A 22719-nucleotide genomic window follows, 5' to 3' on the forward strand; every position below is an offset into this window, starting at 1 on the left:
ACCCATGGGCCACATGCGTATTACTTGCATCTTACCTGGGCCAAGAAGTAAAAAAGGTTTTCTGAGGACATTCTTAGTACTTCATGGTTCCTTCTGCTGACAATCTTTATGGAGAAGCTGATTTACCTTTCCAGCAGGACACCCTGCCAAACGTAACAGAATTCAATGACCATGGTGTTGCCAGAAAACTGCCCTGGACTGAACCCCATAGCAAACCTATGGAGTATTGTTAAGACGAAGAAGAGACACCAAACACAACAATGCAGATGACCTGAAGGCCACTGTCAAAAAAACCTGGGTATCCATTACACCTGAGCAGAACCACAGGGTGATCTACTCCTGGCCACGTTGTATTTATGCAGTAATTCACACAATCAGAGGCTCAACCATGTAGAGTGCATAGAAATAATGTCCTTTTCAGAATCCTGACATTTCTATTCAAAATATCTTTTTTCATTGATCTTAGCAGCAAACAGGCTTAAATCGGAGGCAACCGGACTTTCGTTCAGTTTTTTCTAAAAACGTTTCAACACCGATCCAGAAGCTTTTGTCAATTCTGGTGGCTCACACTTGAGCAACCTGCGGTTGGTGCGCTGCTGTTTTTAAGGACATGGAGGTCCATGCAAATCAGTGACCCACCCGCCACTGTCCTGGGTCGTTAGAGGCTATTGAATTGCTTATATTCAATAGCTTCTAACAATCAAGGATCATTTAAGCCTGTTTGCTCTTGCGATGACCAGGATAACTGAGAATTTGCACGGGCATCTTATGTAATATTCTGTTTTACTGAGCCCATGAGTTTTGATTTTTCTTTATCTGTAAGCCATGATCATGAAAGCGACAAGAAATAAAGAAAATATTACAATCTATGTATAATGAATATATATATATATATATATGAGTATCACTTTTAGAGATGGGTGACCGAAATTATTGAACTTTTTCATGGTATTCCGGTTTTTCAAGATGCACCTGTACTGTTTCCAGCTAGTGGCGTTGAAGTTACAGACGACATTGGTATCCAGTTAATAACTGATTTATACACCAGATAATTACCCCGAACCTCTTTGCAGCATGATGCTAAAAAGAATAAATAAATAAAACAAAACAGAATATTTGACTTGACCTTGAAATACAAAACATGTGCTCTAAAGTTAAAATATGTGTGAAAAATATGTCCCTGGTAGAGAGAAAAAAATCTTTGGCTTGTTTACGTGTTAATGTAATACATTAAACACTCACTTGCACCAACCTGACACAAAACATCTGAGATAATTAGCATGTTGTCATCACAAAGCTGCTGGATGCACGATTTTGAAACTGAGACCTCTACGCTTTTGTACTTACATTTGAAGAAGTTAAGTTCACAAATGAAAGCTGTTCCTCTCACATTTCAGAAGTTGCTCCCAGTGAGCGACAGCTGGCTGATGAGCTGTTACCCTTCTTCGAACATGACAGCACTTTCCTTGAAAAGCAGTGACAGCATTTGTTTTTCCACCCTTGGTGCTGAAGATCAGATGCGGTCGTTCTGGCCTTTGCAGGGGAGAGACTTTGACTCGATGAAGAGGAGAGGAGGAGGAGGAGGGTGAATCCGATGCCAGAGGGCCACGGCAGAGATTTACAGGCTCCAGGAGAGAGGAAAGAACGGCGATTGGCAGCAACTCGTCTCAAGTTTGCAGAAACTGTCTGTAATTCTTATGTTCTTCCAGGACTTATTTCCAAATCTTTTTTCGAGGAATGGCTTATTATTATTGTTTTGCACAAATCTGATCCAGTGAGTACAGAGAGAAATAAAGTATATTTATGAGTTTCATAACTGGTGTTTCTCACAGACACTCTTTGTAGAAAGTAACAAGTTTGACAAAAGTTCACACAGCTGGGAGTTTAGTTTGGTTTTTCTAATCAGACACAGTGAAGCTCAAAATTATTCATACCTGACAGATTTATCTTAAAGCAGTCTTTAAATTTGACCAACATGTTTCTTCACACTGAAAGTAAGATTAACGTTTTTAAAGTGGCCAAGCCGGATTACTGACTTAAATTTGATGAAGAATCTGTGAAGGCAACTAAAGATTAGGGTTATGGCAAGAAGCCTTTCCAACCTCAAAGACCTGGAGCTAATCACCGAAGATAAATTGCAAAATACTGGTGGAAACATAAAAAAAATAGCTGGTCAAAAATTTAAAAAAAGGAACTGAGTGCTGTGATACTAATGAAGCTTTTTTTCCCCGTGGATTTTGAGGAAAGCATGAAAATTGTTGACATGCCATTTTTATAGGACGTAATTTAAATCAGATAAATATTTTTAACAAAAACAACATGTTTGATTATTTTTATCAGAGGTCTGTCTCATTTCCTATTAGACACAAACTGAATACCCAGATATATGGTATATATAAAATTATAAATTTACATCTAAACCTGCCAGGGGTATAAAGAGTTTGGGTTTAACTGCAGGTATGTGGGCTGGTCATCGCCAAAGAGGTTTGAAAAGTAGTCTTTGTCAATAAAATAGCATCTATTAAAAACCACCACAGAGATTGTCTCCAAAATTACTCATTTTGGAATCTCAATAAATGCAAATGTATTCATATCTCTTAAAAAAAAAAAATGTATTATTTTGGACCAGAAGATTCAGTGCAGTTTATTGATATTTTATAAGATGGACAAACACCATGCCGCCTGCCCTGATTATAAGTTTTGACCTAGACTGCATTTTTCACAGATTTTCCTGTTTTGCCGAGCCTCAGTCTGGCATCTACGCTGCCTTCAGTATTCTGGACGACACAGACTGATCTCACGACTACGAGCCTTGCCCAGCTCTTCGGATCTGTCTTCTCTGTCCAGCCTTACGTTAATGACTCACGCCTGTCCTACGGATCTGATCCAAGCCTCCGGTCATCTGCGGATATCCTTCATCCCGCCGATGATCTCCTGCTGCCAGCAGTCTGCGCTCTGCATCGCCGGGCATCAGATTTTCTGTTTTTCTTAAATAAACCTTTTAAAATGCAGCACTGTGTTTGGCTGGAAAAAATCCTACTAAAAACATTAGAGTTTGTGGTTATAATATGACAAATGTGAAATGTTCCAGGTTTGAGATTATTTTTCAAGTGTATATAAGTGTATGCATATTAAAGATACTTCACTTTACTGCTTGTATTCCCGGCTCCTTGTCTGTCTCCTGTGCACAGCAGTCTTGCTTCTCTTATTGAGATGAATTTTATATCTGAATCTGACAAACAGGTCACTGGTCTGTGCAGGTTGATGCTGTCAGTCTGTCGCCTAACAGCACGATTTCTTTTTTTTTACGTTTTTACATTTTAAATTTTGAATGTCCCTTCCCATTCATGTGGGGATGTTTGTTATAGTGAAGTAGTGAATGTGAGTCTGCATGACTGTCCCTCTGTTTGGCTTGTGGTAGACTGACAGGCTGGTTCGGGGTTTTGCTCCAACTCTTACCCACAGTTGGGATGGAGCAAAGAAAAATAAAACAGAACAATCACTCATTGTTTAAGGCAATCATGGTGAGCTGGAGCGATGGTTTGTACTGGTCCACATTGAAGCAGAGCTAAAAAAGTCTCCAAGTACCGCTTCTTTTTTTGACATCCATTTTTTTGACATCCACTGTTTGCAATCTGAAGTAAATTTAGAAAGCTGTTGTATTGCTCACTAAACTTGACCAATAATTGAATCTCCAGGGCTTTCTTGATGTGGGATGTTAGAGCAGTCAGTTGTTGAATGCAGGCAGATACTGGAAAGGACGTCTACCACATCTTTGTAGCACTTTAGGACCAGGGGGATGAAAAGATTTGGCCCAGCAAGCCGTCAGTCTGGCTGCTTCTTGGCCACTTAAAGCATAGAAACACTTCCTTTAAACTTATAGGACATTTGACAGAATTGTTTTTATACGTGTCATTTCTGTTGACTTGTGAATTTTTAGTAAAAGCTTTTAAAATCATAAAATCCAGATTTATAAAGTAAAATGAGCAGAAAGATGAATGGAAAATCTTTTAGAGATGGGATTAAGACATGGTCAGATGTCTTTTATCTTTTTTGGAGTTATTTCTCCCAGTATCCAGGCTTAGAAAAACAGATCAAGCCATGTGAACGTTTTTGTCTGGATGATATAATCACTCGAGGATATGATCAGCTCCAAAACATCTGTCAGCTGAGGGTTGGGTCTCACTTTGAGTTTCCAGACCACCAGGTTCTGCCAATGTAAATAAGACTTTAATGAGTTTTTTTTTTTTTTTTTTTAATCAAATTTCAGCTCATTAACTTCCTCCAGATCTCAAGTGTTACTCTGTAACTTTCCAGCTTTTCCACAGCTCGTTGGGAATCTCTTTAACGGGAACTAATCTGCACCCTCAAAGCTTTAGAAACACAACATGTTGTTTATTGCGAGCCCTACCATGGTCTGGGTTACAGTTACGTAATCTGTTTTCAACAACAATCAGTTGTATCCTTTCGCAGTAAGACATGACCCAACCAGACATTTGTAAGCCTCAAGAGCAGAATCTGGCATTTGATTGTGCAATTTTTAAAAAAAACAATATGCTGTTGTTATAAGTTGTTCACGTTTCTGCCCATTTAGTGATGCATGTGATTTTACTAAGAACCCTAACAAAACAGAAAAAAGTTGTCCTATTATTATAGGTCCCATGCATTAACTTTAGTTTTGAAGCAGATGTAAATCCAGACAGCGTTTGTAGTTTTGATTTGTAGACTCAGGCTACAAATACACCCTGTTCAAATCAATTTAACAATACATGCCAAAGGGTAATTACATGTTGTTGTAACTCATATCACACAGGTTTCTTCAAAGAGTTGTTGCAGAATGGGATGGTTGTGTGCAGGAAGGCTCTCCTGTAGTGGTCTGCATTACAGTGAGTCTGAAGAAGCCTCTGACTGAAGACTCACTTAGAAATTAATGGTATTTTGGGACAACTTGACATGACATTGACAATTGGAGGGAATTTCTTAAATATCCTTCTGTGTCTCATGGTGAGAAATATCTTTTCATTACAGTATCTTTCTCCGCAGTACAAACTTCAGGGAGCTGAAAATAGTTGGTTCTGTTTTCTGCCTTAACTTTGAACCTATTAAAAAAAAATCCTCTGTGTTTCAGTGTCTGTGTGTAATAGAGGAAGACTAGAGCGCAGTTTCAAAGATGGCATTAAATAAAAACAGACCAGACTGTGGCTGAGTGAGAACTCAATGGGATGTTCTGTGAAGCAGTGATTGTCTTACCTGTGCTAGTAGCTATTATGCCTGCAGTCTGGAGAAACAGGGACAATTTGTAAGAGCATAGAGTCACAGAGAAAAGAGGAGGAAGAGGAGGAGGACAGACATTACTGAAGAAACTCCAGGAGACATTGTGGCACACCAGACTCTAAGTTATCAACATATCCGTTTTTGATAACCTTTGTTTTCTCACAGTGTGAACCATCATGATGGAACCCGTCACAAAGTTTGACATTTTAGGCTAATTAGGTGACTTATCTATCATTACTCACAGGGTGGCTAATCTACCCTCTGTCATCAATGAGGTAATGTAGCGCCAAGACCCTCCTTCCTTTACCCAAAGATCTTCTCCAGCTGCCCTTGTTGTATTCAGGGTCATCTCCCAGTGGGAATAATTTGGGAAACCACCAAAGAGAGACAGCCAAGGTGAATCCCAATCTGATGCCCCAACCACCTTAACGATTTGCCTGTCAGCGAGGGAGACGTCTTCCCATACGATTCCCACTCACTTTATCTCAAAGGCCGAGTTAAGCCTGTTACAATCCTTAGGTTTTTGAGTTATGGGTTTCTTTTTGTCTCCACTTCTTCATTGTTTTTTTAAGTTCTCTAGTTGCTGCCATTTTTTGTTTTTCTCTGTTAACTGCACTCCTCCCATCAGCTCATCTGCCTTCATTAATCTCAGATGTTCCTCATCTCCACCTGATTGCTCTTACCTGTCCCTGCTAACAGCGAGGATGACAAACGTTTGTGGAAAAGGTCTGCAGCCCAGGTGCTGGATTTTATACACCTGTGGAAGTGAAGGCCCTGATTTTCATTATTTGGATGGGTGAGCGAACACGTCCGGCAGCTTGATTTTGATTATTTCATTACTTCTTAATTCCTATTAAGGAAAGGAGGAATGTAGACCTCGAGTAGTGGAAGCTAGTAGAAGGTAGATGAGGCAAGAATCACATTTTTGGGACACTGATGAGCAACGTTTCTGGGATTAGAGGAGCAACATTTGTCAAACAAAATGAGCAAACCCTGTTTATGGTAATTGTTTAAAAATCGCACAATGTTCAATTATTTATTTTAGCAAAGTACAGTTTTTCTTTGCTCTGTTTTTGAGACTGCGAACAATAATAAAAATAAAAAAAAACAGGTAAATGGACTCTGCAAATTTCTTGTTTATTTCAGATTCATTTAAAAATGAAGCCTGCAATCAGAGGACTGGTGCAACATTTTCTTTACTGTTTTAATATGAAATTGTTTAAAAATGAGACTTTTTTCTGAGGAAACTTAAACTGTTTATGGGCCTGGAGAAAGCCCAGATGTTTCAAGATGCTAACAACGAGAATGACTGAAGGCCTATTGTCACCCTTGTGGTTCTGTTGACTAAGAGTTGTTAAACAACTCAGCAATTAACACCACTTGCTTTGTTAAATTTTTACAATAAGAGTTGCCTGTTCGGAAAGTCAAAATAACCTTTCCCATATCTCAATTGGCAAAATCCACTGCTTGATACTAAGACTTCTAGTGAGCAATAAAAGCGCTAATTTGGATAATTATTTATATTGATTCACTCTGGTTTGTCCACCCTAGTTACAATGTGCAGGAGTATTTTATGTGTGTTTTTATTCTTTCAATTAACGTCCTGGTGTGTTTATAACTTCCCCAGTAAGAGTTAAATGCATTGCATGTTTCCTGTGGGTTATATTGTCAGGGAACATTATGAACATGTCAACTGCTGTGGTGATAATAGCCAGCTTTATTTACATATTAGCTAGACAATTCTCAAGATGGTTTTATAGATTCAAATTATGTTGTAGGTCTTTGTTTTTCCAAAGAGTGGTATTTTTATTTTTTTACATTGACTTAGTTTCATATAATTGACGTAATCAGCAGGCGTTCAAAAAAGCTTGCTTTCATTGTATGTTAACAAAATTTCAAGGCTCCTGGAACAAACAAAAACTAAAGTAATGTTTGATTACACGGCACTGTAAAATAATATGCCTACCGCCTTGTTTTAACAACTTTTTTAATGTTTTTTTTGTCATATCAAATCATCAAATACTTATATTGGACAAATATAACCACAATAAATGTTACGGAGGATTGGTTTATATGCAGTTGTGCAGATTTTAGTAGTGTGTTAGTTTTATGTCCAGTTTACGTTTAATTTTTGTTGCACAGTCTTGGATTAGTTTTAACATCTTGAATGTTTTTTATGGTTTTTATGCATGAAATCATTTAAATCCTCTGTTAGGCTTATTGCACAAGAACAATTTAGGGACAGTCCCTAATTTAGTGTGGATGTTCCCTGGGTGGCATGTCAGCTGCCAAACAGGCCGGGGAAACTGGCTGAACAGCTAAATTCAGCAGGACATAGACTGCAGCAGGAGGGGAAGGAGCATGGGAGGACACCGAAGTCATACATTTTATCCTTATATCCTATATTCCTATATTGTCGGTTTTTAAATTTTGCCGTTTCATATTTTCTGTCTTCATAGTAGAGCCATGCCTGTAATCTTGTACCCTGTAAAGTCCTTTTATTCTTAGTATAAAAGGTGCCGTAAAAACATGGTAAAACAAATGCCCATTTCTTTAGTTTAAATGTTTTATTAAATTGAAATTTGTAATAAATATTTTGTCAGGGTGTTCAGGGTCATCAAAACTTTTGCAGTCTTAATAAGGGTTTTTATCGTGTCCGTGGCCTTGTTCTGTTTTTCGGGATTATGCATATCTGGGTCTATTTCCATGTTTTTGTGGAGCTCATCATAATTTCTGCTTAGTGCTTTTGTTTCACGTTCTTGTTTTTTGTTTTTGTTTTTCCAGCTTGCCCTTTTTTTTTCTTTTTCTTTTTTTCAGGTTTGTTTCTGCGCAGTGTGGTTGAGCTGGAGCCTTTCTGTGTGGAGTTTATATGTTGTCGCTCGTGAGTGTGTGTGTCTTAGTTTTCTCCAGGTATTTCAGCAGTTCACAAATGTGCATTTCCAGTCAATTCTTCATTCGGACTGGAAACAGCTGTTTTTATTTTTGTTTGTTAGTTTTTTCATGTTCAATTGACCTCATCCATCTATATATGTTTTTAATCCCAATTCAGTTTATCTTATTGTTGCTTTCATCATACCCAGTCAGCGCCTACAGAGGCACCAGGCCCCCTACAACCCTACATGGAGAATTAGGGATGGATGGATGGATGGATGGATGGATGGATGGATGGATGGATGGATGGATGGATGGATGGATGGATGGATGGATGGATGGATGGATGGATGGATGGATGGATGGATGGATGGATGTTAAGTGGAACCTTTGTAAAAAGAAAGCTGAGCACTGATCAGACTGTGAAATAATCATATATACTATACATGTGACTGAGGAGAGATATGTTTTTAAAGTTCAAACTATCATCTGGGTGGGGAACAGGATTTAAATAACCAAAGATCTTCTTTCTTAAGAATTGGCGAATGCTTTACAACGATATTCACGTTTCTTAACATAAATGTGAAGCAATCGGTCTTTAATCTGTCATTTACTTAACTCTATGTTAGCAGCGCTCCAAGTAAGTTATTGTAGCGGTCCTGGGTATGCAGCTGCTAGATCTTCACACGGCGCTGCTCTGGCAGCTTTCTTTGAGCACATGAAATAAAATCACTATGCCAATAAACAAACACAATGGCAATAAACACAATGCGTCTCATGGAGATCAATATGTGCTGGTTTTGGAACCAGAACCGGGCTTTCAGCTGTACAGAAGCGTGCGCATATCCAAATTGAACATAGAACGATTGCTAGGAGATGAGAGGAAGTTGTGAATATCTCAGGCTGCAGCTCGTGTTCAATGCAAAGAAAAATCCTCTTTTACGAAACATTTCCATTTCAAATCGGCAAAAATAAGGCACCCTCTGTGCTCCCTTTTTCTGTTTATGAATCATAAGTGGATACGCCTATGTCCTGCACGGCTGTGAAAATATATAGCCTGCTTTGTGAGGAAACAGGATAGGAGGTCTGCACAACGCAAAATTCTGCTTCCTAAGTCTCCCCATACCATTCCTATCAAAACGATAATGGAAGACAAACTCATTGTCGCGATCCTGTTTTACGCTTGTAAATCCTGCCGCTAGCTTGTCCCTGGACCCGTGCACCCGACTCACCCGATAGAAGCACATCAATGCCGGCCTGTGAACAAAACACGTGGTGAGTTGGGACCGGAGGGGTTCTGACTTCCACCTCCTTCACCACATCGGTCCATTCACAAAACACATGGAGACGCTTAAAAGGGTCTTTAATCCTGCCTTGATATGTGTTGTGAAAAGGGTTAATGTGAAAGTGTAAGCTTCTATGAACTGTTGCAAACCTGATTCATAACCAGGCACCAGTTTTTGTCTGTAATTGTAAAGCTTAGCCCAATAATCATGGGTTAAGACCCTACGTTTAGGGAACGCCTTTTTCCAACCCCAACACAGATTTTCAAGTCAAGATAGCATGATGGCCCCATTAGTATCTTCAAGGACTTCTTCTTAAACCGAGCCTTGATGAGCTTCCTTACAAATTTCCAGTTTTAAGGACAAATGACACCCATCTTGCCTTCCTTGTTTTGCTTAGGGTTGCAGGAGTTGTTTGTGAGAGGACGGGTACGTTCAGGACTGGTTTTCAGGTCTTCACTGGTTCAGCAGCGTGTGACGATGCATACTCACATTTCCTAACAAGTTAGGGCCTGGTTCATCAATTATAGAAGAAAACCAGAGTCCACCTGATGGAAACACCAGTCGGACAGACCCCTAGCCAAGTTTTTTGCGTAAACCCCACAGTTCAAAGTGTTTATAAATTCAATAATTGTTCAAAAGCAACTTGAGCATGAAGGGATATCTTGATGTGGGGTGTAGCTCTTTATTAAACCATTCCTGGCCTCTTTCTCTTAAACAGTGCACCGGATTCCAGTTCATTAAAAAAGAGTCAATGCACCCCAAGGCTGGCATTGAGCTCAATCTAATCATTGCTTCAAAAGCCTTAAACATTTAAAAATACTTCATTTATGGAAATACAAACAGCAATGCAAGCCTGCCAACATATATTACAGCTCCATATACAAATATATAAATGTACAATCAATAAATACAGTACGAAGTCTTCTTCTCGAGATGTGTGGTGGACCTTATTTTAGCCGGTCCATCATATATTTCAAAGGCTTGCTTGGTGATTTTCTTTTAAGATCAATTTGTGGTCCGAACTGAGGTATGCTGTGAGACGGGACTCGTTTTCTGGATGATTAATTGTGGGCTGTGATTCACTATGATTAAAAAAATAATAACAAAATGGAAGAATGCAAATCCCTAGTAAGACTGCAATCTGACCAGTCTTCAAATCTAAATGGTGATAAGTGACACAAAAACCAGCACAATCAAAGAACAAACAAGACTTCAAGAGGTTAGGTGTTAACACGTGGCTCATGTTGAAAAAGAAAGAATTTCTGATGCTGATTACAGTATTTACAAGGAACGCTGTGATCGACTTCAGTAGATAGGAAAAGTTTCTTTGGTCCCTGTTGATTGTTGGTAATCAGTGGCTTTAAAAAAAAAATACGGTGGACTCATAATGATTAGAAAACAAAAACACAGAAATGTGCCGTGATTATGCCTTATCGCTATGAATCATTTACATATTACCAATAATTCAAGGTCACATAGGCAAAGGAAACGCATAATTTCAGGCTTCTGAAATACAACAAAGTCGATAAAAACAGTACATACAGGATACACGAGCAGTAACAATGATTACAAAGCAGCGGACGCTGCTTAAAGTGGACAGTTGTTTTAAAAAAACATTGAGCACATCATCAAAAATGAAACCAGCAACATTCTTGAAGCAGGAGAAATTGAAAGTAGACGCAGGGATTCAGGAGAATACTGCTTTCATAGACTGTGGATGAGGTTGGGTTGGTTTAATTGGGAGCTCAGGGGGGGGGAAACAGGAAGAAAGGGACATTCAGTAAAGTGTCCAGGTTTCTGAAAAACAAAAAAAAAAGGATTCCCCAGTGTGTCTCTGTGTGCTGTCCATCTTTGGCTATGCAAGTAGAGATGGATGATGCGTCTGGTGAGTAACTTCAAGTTTCCTTCAAGCGTCATTCTCACTGAAAAGGCTGCCCTGTGTCTTGAGTCTGTGCATCCTGATGGGAGAAAAAGAGGAAAACGTCAGACACGATGCTACCGGGGGTCCATCAGGACCGGGTCTGTTGAGAGCTCAGTGATGGTAACTTACTGTCTTTCTTTACGGCTCACTTTGTCTTCTTTGGACTTGACAAAGACTGCATTTTCCCCTCCCCTGACAAGGTAAGCAAACTCTCCTTCCTTTGCATTGAAGATCACCCTGTAACCGTATAGCAAACACATTTTAAGTCGGCGAGCTTCTCTTGTAATATAACTATTAGGTGCTTTGTGTTTTAATGAGGTGACCAGGAACTCACTTGGACTGAGTCTCTCCACACTTGATGCGGAGCTTGCGGAGGTGAAAGTTGCTGCTGCCCCAAAAGTCGGACCAGCTGAAGAGTGCGTCCTTCTCCCAGCGAATCTTGACAATCATCAGGTCACCGATGTCCACGTCGGTGGTGATCAGGAAGGAGAAGGTTTTGTTGCTATCCAGGATGGGCCTGGTAGGTTAAAGGAGGAAATATGTTCAGAGCTGGCCCAGCAGATTAGTGTTACTACATCTTTGATTTTATGCTTAGCTGGCCTTGGCAAGCCAGAGCCTAAAAAACTATCAGGTCGAGCTGAGCACAATACTCTTCAGTGTGGAAGTTGTGGCTGAAGAAAGAAGACTTAAAGTTAGCTATTTTTAGTATCAACAAGTTGCTGAAGTCAGAAAAGGCCCAAAAGGTGCAACAAGCTTCTAGAGGTTTGCTGTGAGACGTGCTGTGCATGAAAATATTGGCAGTTTTGAGTTAATCTCACAGTCAAGGTCAAGGTCCACCTTTGCTACGGGGACAATAAATAGACTGCTGATTGCGTTCGGTTATGTTAGCCAAGCTAACTGTTCAAATGTGCTAAAGACAGTTTTAATCACTCCCATTTTGTTTTTGTTTGGAAATGTTAGTTAAATCCTGTTTAACTGCAGAGCTGTGAAACAACATCCACTCTCTAACTCACACAGTGTGACGTCCCCTTTGGTCCTGGTGTGAATTATTTGCAATTGAACATAGAAAACGCGGCTAAAGACTCCTATATAGTCACAATAAAGAATGAATGGTTTGACTAACACGTGACGGTAAATCAGACCTATTTGTTCTTAAATAAAAATTTGGACACCGCACTTGTTTAATGGATTTTTAAGGAAAAAAAAGATCATATATTTTGAGGTATGCAATGTACAAAACTGCAACGACAAAGATTATCATTGCACATAAAAAACATAAGCAAGCTATATGTCTTGTCAATGTCAAAATTAGATATTGTATTATATATAATCTATTATATCTATATTCTATATTTTACTCTGATTTGACTAAAGGAGAATACTTGAATGTATTTGTGGATTTTCAGTGATATAATGAACTGGCTCTTTAACGTTTTGTGGCTTTTGAAAACTGTGTTGTCTTATTTTACTTATGAGCATTTTATTGTTTATCACACACTTTCAGATTATAAAAATAGGGAAAACAGTTATTCACAGTTCGTAAAGAAAATTTAACAAGAATCTCTATCGGCAGGTCACACATTTCCAAAATTGAAATCTGAATTGGTTTTAAAAACTCTGATCAATGCATCTCTACTTGCATATGCTGACAGGCTAGATTTTGCCTTCATTTGTGACCCTATGTTATATGCTAGGTGCAGTTTCTGATACGTACAGAACAATAGGGATGTCCTCCTTCTCTCCATGGGTTCCATACAGGGAAATCTTTATTGGCTGCTCGGTGAAGCTCTGATTGTCCTTGCTGAAGAAGTGCGCCTTCACTTGGTAATGGAAAACTGCAAGATGGACAGAAGATTCACTTCCAGGAAAATGTCATAAAACAATTTAGGCATTATTTTACCTTGGACTGGAGCTTTAAACACTGATTAGTATATTCTATATGCATTGCAGAGCCTTGAAATTCCTGAAACAGCTGTCTATCTAAGAAGAAATGTTTAGACATTTGCTGATTTGTGAATCCTAAAAAAGCAACTTTTCCACTGCCAAAGTAATGTATAGGTATCGCTTTACTTCAGCAACTAAAATACCCATGACCCCATGAATGCATGCAACCTGCTGTGCTTGTGAAGCTGTATTAAGTGTCCACAAACTATCTCCAGGCTGTTGGTTTAACCACTAATTCCATTAATATCACTCCTGGCTTCAGTGAATCACATTTACTCTAAGCATATCCAGTAGCTAATAGACTGAGGATTACTCTTAATGAAGGCATGGGCATAATTTAATACCCAGTAATGCCACTTAAGCAGATAAATCCAGGCGGACTTTTCTACTTTTCTAGATGTTAAATACATTTCCTTTCTCTTTTTGCAGGCAACACGTAAAGCGTTAATTTTCTTCTCCATAGAAAAGAGTCAGGTTTGTTTTAGTTTCATATAATTTCTGTAGATATCTACCTTTGTAAGGCATCATATCGCGAGTCTTGAGGTACATCCTGGCACTGCGGGCCGTGCGAACCTTGTTGATGTTGTAGCCCAGCTTGTTGCAGCGGTTCTTCCTGCAGCTGAGGCACATCCCCTTGTTGAAGGTGTCCTTGGAGTTGCAGCGGTAGGCCATGCTCTGCTGCTGCGTGTTGAGCAGGGAGTCGATGAACAAGTGGATGGAGCGCTCATGGGAGCATTTGATAAGCTGATCCATGTCTGCAAAGAAAAAGGCAAAGAAAGCGTGAAGGTTCTGTCATTCTTGTAGATGATACTATGCAGAAAGTTACTTCCAGTTTTTTTTTATCCTTTTTTCATTCACAGATTGTCATAAAAGCAAACCCAGAATGCCTCCAGACCTAAGCTCCGCTTTCTAAAAGCAGAAACCAACAATATATCAAGAATAACTAATTTAAAAATAAAAAAAAATCATACATGTTTCAATATACCTTAGAAAAATAGGATTTTAACTAGAAGTCTCCAGAGAAAACCTGGGAGGCTTTGAGTTACATACTTTGGAGGCCCTTAATTCCTTCTGATGCAATCCCCAGCAAGGTATTCTGGATGTCGCAACCGGGCTGGAAGGTTCCTCCGTTGGGGTAAATATCAATATGACCCACGGGCCTCTGGATGCCAATGCTGCGGTCTGGTGAGCCCCTTGTGTTGGTGTGCAGGACGTCAACAAACTGGGCATCGCCTCGGGACAGAGTGCTCTGCTCGTCTGCGTGCTCAAATGTGGGACCAGCAGGATCCAGACCTGGTTAGGGAGACAGAAACAAATTATATGTTTGGAGACAAACATGATTGTAGGTAAAACGCTCGAATTTGGAACGCTTATGTTTCAAAGCATTAATTGAGGGCTTGAAAGCCTGTGCCCGGTCTGACCCTTTTCTGACTTGAACCGATCACAAAAACTATGTGAGACAAATACTGAGGGCGTTTAACGGCCCGGTGCTCTCAGATCCAGTCAACACGCCATTATTTGAAGCAGGTCAGAGAGATTTTAAAGCTGGATCAACTGCATAAAGGCAAACTGGAGCTCTAAATCTGACACAAATTGGCTGTATGCACACATACAATGGAGGCCTGGAATGCAGAGGCCGACAGATTAGGTTTCCTTTGGGTGCTCTGCAGAGAACACCATTCAGACATTATACCAGGGTATGCATCTCTAAGCCTAAGGATTGCATTTAATATTAAAAAGAATCAAGCAGCATTTAAAACCTTTACAGCTGCAAGATGTTGTTTGAAAATAAAATTATAATCTAAGGTTCCTACATGTCTAAGTTCTATTCTCCTTTTTGCCATTTTCAGTATAAAAATAGTATAAATTCACAGATGGATGGGTTAATGCTTAACCAGATCGCCTTTAAATCAAAGTACAGACTTGCCCAGGCTGTATAGGAGCCCTGATAATCATTTAACAGAAGTCACCTGTGATCCTGCTGATCTTGTGGTCAGTGAGGTCTCCTGCAATGCCGGCCACATGTGCTCCCAGGCTGTATCCCAGCAGATGAATCCTCTCCCAGGGCAACTGCAGCTCTTTCTGCAAGGTAAAAAAAAAGACAGGTGAGATGTGTGCAAGCTCCTTTCTCTACGCCTTACGCTCCAGTCCTTTCCGTTGCGGTTTGCAAAAGGAAGCCTGCAGAAATGCAAGCTGCACTTGGCAAGGCTCTGAAACGGTCGACCTCAGAAGAATCTGGGACACAATCCAAAGCGAGGATTTGGTGCAATATCATGCTATGCCCAAATCTAGCCGGCGTTTCAAGTTCAAAGTTACGTAAATAAAGGGCGAGCTTTAAGCTTTTGCAAAAGCTGCGCTCTGCCAACAATGAGCCTTGAAACGAGAGCCACAAACATGACTATAAAATGTGTTTATAGCCATTTAAAATCCTAAACCATGAACAAACATAACCACATGGCCTCGCTGGGGCCCGAGCATTATGCCGTAAGGAACAGACTTTAGTCAATGATCTAATGTCTACACCAACATGTTCCCATGTTAAATTTACAGCAGGCAAAGACTGTGATCCAGCAGCTCACCTGAAGCCATGTAACAAACTTGGCCACGTCACGCCCAACCAGCTTGGTGTAGGCTGCAGAGGTTGGGTAGTGCTGGTTGGCACGGGTCAGCCAGTCCACCACGATCACATTAGCGGTCGGCTCGCGCTCATACAGGGCGGAAACCAGCTTGGGCACCCAGCTCTCAAACATTCCCGTTACCTGCAGGGACCAAGCCAAGAAACGTCAGGTGAAATAATGACCCAAATCTGAACAAAAAGAGGTTTGTTTAAACTTCAGCTCAGTGCAAAGGAGACATAAGGTGTTAAATCATTAACCCCCCATGTTTCAAAGATCTTATGTTGAAACATAAGATCTTATTTGTGTAACCAAACTGGAATATGTATCAGTTTCTCTGGATTAGTTAGCATTGTCAAGGAATTGCCTGGTATGAGATTATGTCAGTATGTTATAACGCTTTAAGCCATAAGGGTTTTAGGAGCAATTTCCGCCTGAAATTACATACCTGATATAAATCAAGTTCAGCTCCATACTTATAAAGTATAAATGCAAATCATCAGGTATGTTTAAATATCTGTAAAACCATAAATATTTGAGAAAAAATGGGTTATTGTTTTACAAAACTTAAAACTCTTGCGAGCCAATTCTAAAAGAAAAAAGAAAAAAAAGTGTATCATGTTGTTAAGAGGCGGAGTTTAGACACCTGTCTCAACTTTACCCACATGTGGGCCAGTCAGGCTGAAAGATTGAATGATTTGAATAACATGTTTAATGTAGTTTAGCTTGTGCTGCGCTTTAGCTTCTTTGAACCCAGAAAGCATGTGGGTGACGGCGCACACATGGTCAGGTCGGTGTCTGAGGTCAGCTGCCATATGGCGTGATTTATTCAGCATAGCCACTCTGTTCTGTGCTTGGAGACTGGCCAGGGTATCATCAGGTTCAACTTGTGCAGCATGACTGGTCTTAAATCAGATTACAGCAGAAGATGCATGCATGGACGCTGTGCTTTTTCCCCACTGCTTTGGCTGTTCTTTATGTCTCAGGGTTGTTCTCAGGTATTTGTGACGCAGGTTCAGCTTTTAATGACCTAAAAAAAAAGCCATCAGTGTCGCCCTATTTTGTCTTCTCTGAATCTTTACAGGTACGACGCACAGACATATGCAGAAAAGACATTTTTAAGCTTTGAATGCAAGGGGTGGGGAAAAGTTAGTTTAGTGTTACGCACCGTCCAGCCATGTATCACAACGAAGGTCTGAGTTTCTGCATTGAATTCACACTCTTTGATGGTCTCTGGTCTGCCGGCCACCATGTAGCACATGTCGTCATCTGGGAGCTCGGCGGTGCGCAGGGAGAACTTGGACACGATGTCAGAGAAATCCGTCATCCATTCAGTGGTTGGCCGAGGCGTATCGGTGACTGTGCTGTTTACTGTGGCTAAACAGACAAACAGAGAGCGCAGCAGATCATGTGGGTTAATCTCTTCTTCTGCCAAGTTGGATCGGGACATTTTTTTGAATCACTCGGAGATCTTGGATCACTTTCAACTCTGGTTGACCTGGTTGTTATCAAAGAAAACGAGCGCGTATGTTGGATGTCCATAACAACAACACATTTTTTACGCACAAGTGACAGCGCGTCTTTCATGAGAGTCGTAAGGCGTGACAGTGTCGCCCCCTTTTGTCTTCTCTGAATCTTTACCGGGACGACGCACAGACACATGAAGAATATTTCTGAATGAAAATAAAACCAGATAATGTGGTGCGTGTTTTTCCAAATTTACCTTTAAAAAAAAAGTATTTTTATGGATCAGAGCTAAAAGTTTAAAAAGCCGGTCTAACTAACATTCACAGCAAAAAATGGAGCTCAAAAGGCATAAAATAGCTGCATTGTTATGTTGCTGTTGTTTTACTTAAAGCTAAATTAACCTTATTATACAAAGGATTGTGTGAGGTTTTTTTTTTTTTTTTTTTTTTCAAATTCAACCCCAAGCGAAGTTTCCTCCCTCCTCTTATCTTTCCTCAGACAAAAAGCGCCTGCCAGCTGCTTTTCTTCACGCACACATGGAGCTGAATGCGGTGAAACGGGGTGCAGACCGGCACTCTTTTTAAAGAGGGGTTATTACCGGTCAGAAGTGGACCAGCATGCAGCAATCAACCTGCTGTCCACGCATTTACCCCTCACATCGTCTAACACGGTGCATCTCATCAGAATAAACAGGACTCTTACCAGAAACAGTCGAGTTGGTGGTGAGTTCAAGGTCTGAAGAAAAAGTTGCATGGATGTTTCCCAAAGTTATCCAAATGGTCAAAAAGCAAATCGTTACTTTCCCCATGTTTTTTAGTGAGTCGTTGTTTTTGTCTTTTTAATCTAGATGTCCTGGTTTTTCAGTTATTTTTTGGGTTGGTCGAATAGTTGTAGATCCACTTAAACCCAAAGCACCGGTGACAAAGTGGTGTGCTGTTGGTGGTTTAAGGGTGAGGTTGCTTATGGTCTGCCACGGTTGCTGCTGCAGGTCAACTTAACGGGTGGCTTATTTGAATACTCAAGCGTGGTTGGCTGAAGGTTTGGAGGGCGGAGAATAAACTTTGTCCCAGCGCTAAAAAAAAAAAAAAAAAAAAAAAAAACCTCTGAGGAGGTTGGTCGTCCTGCTGTGAGGAAAGCGGGGCCCCTGGCTGCACAGCAGAAGGTTTCATTTACAGAGTGTCATCAGTGTCAACTCCCAACTGTGTTAGTTTGTCTGATTTTTAGCGATTACACGACAGTTTCCTTTGATCTGCTGCCAGAAATTATGGTGGAATAAGTATTTTCATCATACATCAGGGTATTAAAAACATTATATTATGTGGTGTAAGAAACTTTTGTCACAAAATGCAGATTTTTTTTGTGATACCCCTACTTGTATTTGTGAGAGGAAGATTTTTAGGGTTGCAAGGTGGACAATTGTTAGCATTGTTCGCTGGCAGTAAGAAGGTCCTGGGTTCAGCTCCTGGGTCAGGGTCTTTCTGCGTGAGGTTTGCATGCGTTGGTTTTTTCCTGATACTACGGCCTCCTCCCACAGTTTCTAAAACATGACTGGCAGGTCAACTGGTCTCTCAGAGCGTTCCTTAGCATGAGAGTGTGCCTTGCATGGTTGTTTGTGCGACGTGACGGACTTGTGACCTGTCCAGGGTGTACTCAGCCTCTTGCCCAATAACTGCTGGAGATGACCCGGCACGTAGGAGTGGGTTTAGACAATTACATTTTTTCAATTTGGAACAAATGTATAAAAATACCTTAAGATACTCGTAAAGAAATATTTCTCTCGCAGCATTACTGGTGCTGTACCTGGCTAAAGTCGTTCACAAATCTGAAAAGTTTGCCCTGCATTTGTGTTCAGCCATTTTTATGATACCCTTAAGTAAAATCCAATATGATTAGTAAATAAATATCTGAAAAATGAAGCCCAAGGAACACACCTTGGGCTTCATATGGGCCAAGATTAAAACTGTGGAGGTGTTTAAGGCAGGGTCAGTATCCGCACATTGAAAAAACAAACTTACTAAGACATTTCTGTCTAACAGGCAAATCAGATAAGAAGAACATTAATTAGACACATCTAAAAGTCTATGGTTACTCTGGAGGAGCTGCAGAGATCCCCAGCTCAAGGAGGAGAATCTGGTGATGGAACAACTATTAGCTGCACACACTAAATGTTGACTTTATAGAAGACCTGCCAGAAGAAAGCCGGTGTTGGAAGAAAACCGTGGGATGTATCCCTTACATGATCTGCTGAGACTAAAATTAAACATTTTGGTCTTCATGCACAATGGAGAAAAAAAAAAAGCTGAAAGAGACCTCCAGTTTTCATTTTTGCACATGCACACAACATATTTTTCACATTTTATATGTAAAAACACTTCATCTGGTAACACTTTTTTTGAAGGAGTGTGCATAAGAGTGACATTACACTGTCATAAACATGATATAACACCTGTCATGGGCATGAAGGAGTCTTTATGAATGTTTATTATGGTTGTCATTTAGCATCATTGAGTAAATTATGACACTTTTAATGCAAAGTTGATATTGTTTAAACTATCGTTGTTAGGACAACTTGACATTAACCAAGAAATCATAACCCATCAGAAATATGTCATAACAAGTCTAATTATAGACATTTAAAAAGGGATTAAGATGAATGTGTTAACATTATGTTACACTTTCATATGTCATTGGTCTTTGGCTGTCATGAAGTTGTTAATATTTTCCCTAAACTCAAGCAAAGTGGGCCTAGGTGCAAAGATGTCATTAAATGGTATTATACTGAAAAATGACATTTATGGTTCTGTTAATGTCAAGTTATCACACCAAAGATATTTTAAACAATGTCAACTTTGCATTAAAAGTGTCATAATTTACTGAATGACACTTATTGACAACCACCATAAACATTCACAAAGACTCCTTCATGCCCATTGACAGGTGTTATATTATATTTATGACAGTGTAATGTCAGTCCTATGCAGACCGCTTCAGGAAAAGTGCGACCTACATCATCTTAGTTCCACTCTACAGCTACTACTGAGCCCTACTTTGTATTATTCTATCACAAAATACCCAAATAATATACAAAATATGGAAACGTTTCAAGAATAATTTTTGCAAGGCACTGCAGAGATGTGTAACTAGCCCTAAAACAACATCTTTTATTGCATTAACTATTTATTTATTGGGAGATATTATGTTACAGAGCAAGCCTTTGTCAGTTTTTTCACACTCTTTTTGGCAAAAAAAAAAAAAAATCCTGTTTAGCTGGACTAGTTTCTAGAAAATTCACCATTAAAGCTCATTTATATTTGACTCTTAATAAATTAAACAAAAGGCTTGAGATTCAATCCCTAGTATAAATGCACTGCTACACCCTTATACCCGGGTTTAAGGTTTGATGGAGCCTATTAGCAGAATTTAATCTCCGACCCACAGACCCAGCTTAGCCACCATCCACATCAGCAACAAATACTTCCTCCATGCTGTCTCTGCTTTACTTCACTGTTGTTGAAACGTATCGCTGGTTTTCTGCAGCGCTGAAATCCAAGCACGACAAGCGACGGACCGTTTCAGGTTAGGAAGCCCCTTCAGGTACTTTGTGTCATAGAAGTGAATCAGGGGGTCTGCTCTGTCGGAGCAGTTTTAAACTGTACGCCAGTATAAGTATAAAAAAACACAACCGATTTTTATTATTAAACATCTTCTAGATGGTGGATCCTGTAATCAGAAGCAGTTTGTCTTATTGTGAGGGAAATACCCACGGTCCGACTGGCGAAGCTCCTTTGCTATGTGGGGCCCCACTGTACGCGAGGGGGGCCCCACAGAGCAGCTGCTCCGTCAGCCTGAGCCTCAAGTTATGTGGCATACACTGCTGTATTTGCATTGTTTCCCACTATAGCAGGAAGACAGATGTTTCCTGTGCACATTGAAAAGAAGCAAAGGTTTAACATCGCTTTTTGGATTTGAGACGACTGCTTCACCTGAAACATGTGACTAAATGACGTCATTGCTTCTACAAAATATAGAAATCACAGCAAAGTTAAAGCTGAGAGCAAGAATAGAAGATGATAAAAATACACAAATCTACTTTTAAAAGTAAAATTAAGCCCAAATAGAAAAAAAAGAGTGAAAGAATAAAAGCGGTCGCCTTCCTCCTTTGTAATGAGGATGGGTGTTGGGGGGTGGCGTGCTTTCAGCCTGGGGCCCACTGTCTGATAATCCGTCCATACATTCAGGATCTCTCACATACATGAGAGCTGTGTGGGGGTGTCACAGATTCCTCCGTTTCTCATTGGCTGAGCAGGAGTGAAAGGTCCAGAACAGATCCGGAGCTCCGCCGAATTTCCAGGAGATGCCCTCATACCTCTTGAGAATTACCCTCCCTCCTTCTATCAGGTCACAGAGAATAAAAACAAGATGTGGAGACAGACACCACGCACACTCGATGCTTTCACGTCGAGCCCTTTGTGACGCACCTTTAGGGCACAGAGGCAGCTCCAGAGCAGCAAGGAAAGCCAACATTAAGAACATTAGAGTTTAACATTGACCATTCTGTCATTATGTCGCCCTGGCAGCAATAAGCACATCATAATTCACAATATAACGTAGATAAGACTCTTTTCATGTCGATCAGCAGAAAGATGCTGTTTCTTATCGTCTGTAATAGTAAAATTTAAACATGTCGAAAGTGTTTCGCCTAAACACAGAGATGACTCAAACCTTATCAGTGCTGATCATTATCACCTTCAATATCTTCGGAAAATGGCTCAATTAGTGCACAAACATTAAGCCACCTCACGTTCTTTAGTTTATGCTGTCAAGGGCCCACATTTTTCTTGTATTTTCCTTCTCAAATAGTTTTTATTGAGAAATTTAAACATTTTTTGCACCAAAAACACACACAAAATCCTATTTATTCACCCCAACTGGAGAAATCTATATAAAAGACAAAAAACAGGAGGTACATCCGATATACAAATAGTGTTTCTTTGCCCGAATTATAGATATGTAGTTTGCTTGATACACTTTCACATTTAATGACATTTAGACATTTAATTTGTCTGCAGAGCTGGACGCACCAAGATGAGACATCGCTGGAGAAGACAACAACAAAAAAATAAAAGATCTGACCAAAATGAAGTCAGATTCCTGTAGTTCTTTTAGAAGCTGTTTTATTTTTTCTTTGGAATCTGGCCGCTATTTCACTCATTTCTGGAGAGTTTCTGAGCTCATTCAGATTATAAATTTGTGTGTGTCTTTGTCACGAATATTAACTCTAAATTATTATTAAAGCAGATATTAGGCTGAGAAAAATTCAGGGGTGGAAGATGTGATTTGT

General features: G+C 39.9%; 1 protein-coding gene across 1 annotated transcript; it reads right to left on the reverse strand.

The window, feature by feature from the left end:
• Positions 1–10097: 10097 nt before the first annotated feature.
• lpl (lipoprotein lipase) lies at positions 10098–18355 on the reverse strand. Its single transcript, XM_012877826.3, has 10 exons — positions 18081–18355; positions 17080–17288; positions 15876–16055; positions 15267–15378; positions 14347–14589; positions 13809–14051; positions 13067–13187; positions 11687–11869; positions 11482–11589; positions 10098–11389 (listed from the first exon to the last, which is right to left on the reverse strand). Exons 1-10 carry the CDS (start codon positions 18184–18186, stop codon positions 11338–11340), a joined length of 1557 nt encoding a protein of 518 aa, XP_012733280.2. The 5' UTR covers positions 18187–18355; the 3' UTR covers positions 10098–11337.
• Between the last annotated feature and the right edge of the window lie 4364 nt (positions 18356–22719).

Source organism: Fundulus heteroclitus, chromosome 9 (assembly GCF_011125445.2).
Source record: "Fundulus heteroclitus isolate FHET01 chromosome 9, MU-UCD_Fhet_4.1, whole genome shotgun sequence".
NCBI lineage: Eukaryota > Metazoa > Chordata > Actinopteri > Cyprinodontiformes > Fundulidae > Fundulus > Fundulus heteroclitus.

What these genes read in the sequence shown, in the direction of transcription:
- lpl (XM_012877826.3), bottom strand. Translation starts at nt 18,186, where the DNA reads ATGGGGAAAGTAACGATTTGCTTTTTGACCATTTGGATAACTTTGGGA. An exon ending in TTGTGATACATGGCTGGACG is followed by an intron (nt 16,056 to 17,079) that starts GTGCGTAACACT and finishes TGGTCCCTGCAG; the next exon opens with GTAACGGGAATGTTTGAGAG. An exon ending in AGGAATTAAGGGCCTCCAAA is followed by an intron (nt 14,052 to 14,346) that starts GTATGTAACTCA and finishes TTTTCTTTGCAG; the next exon opens with ACATGGATCAGCTTATCAAA.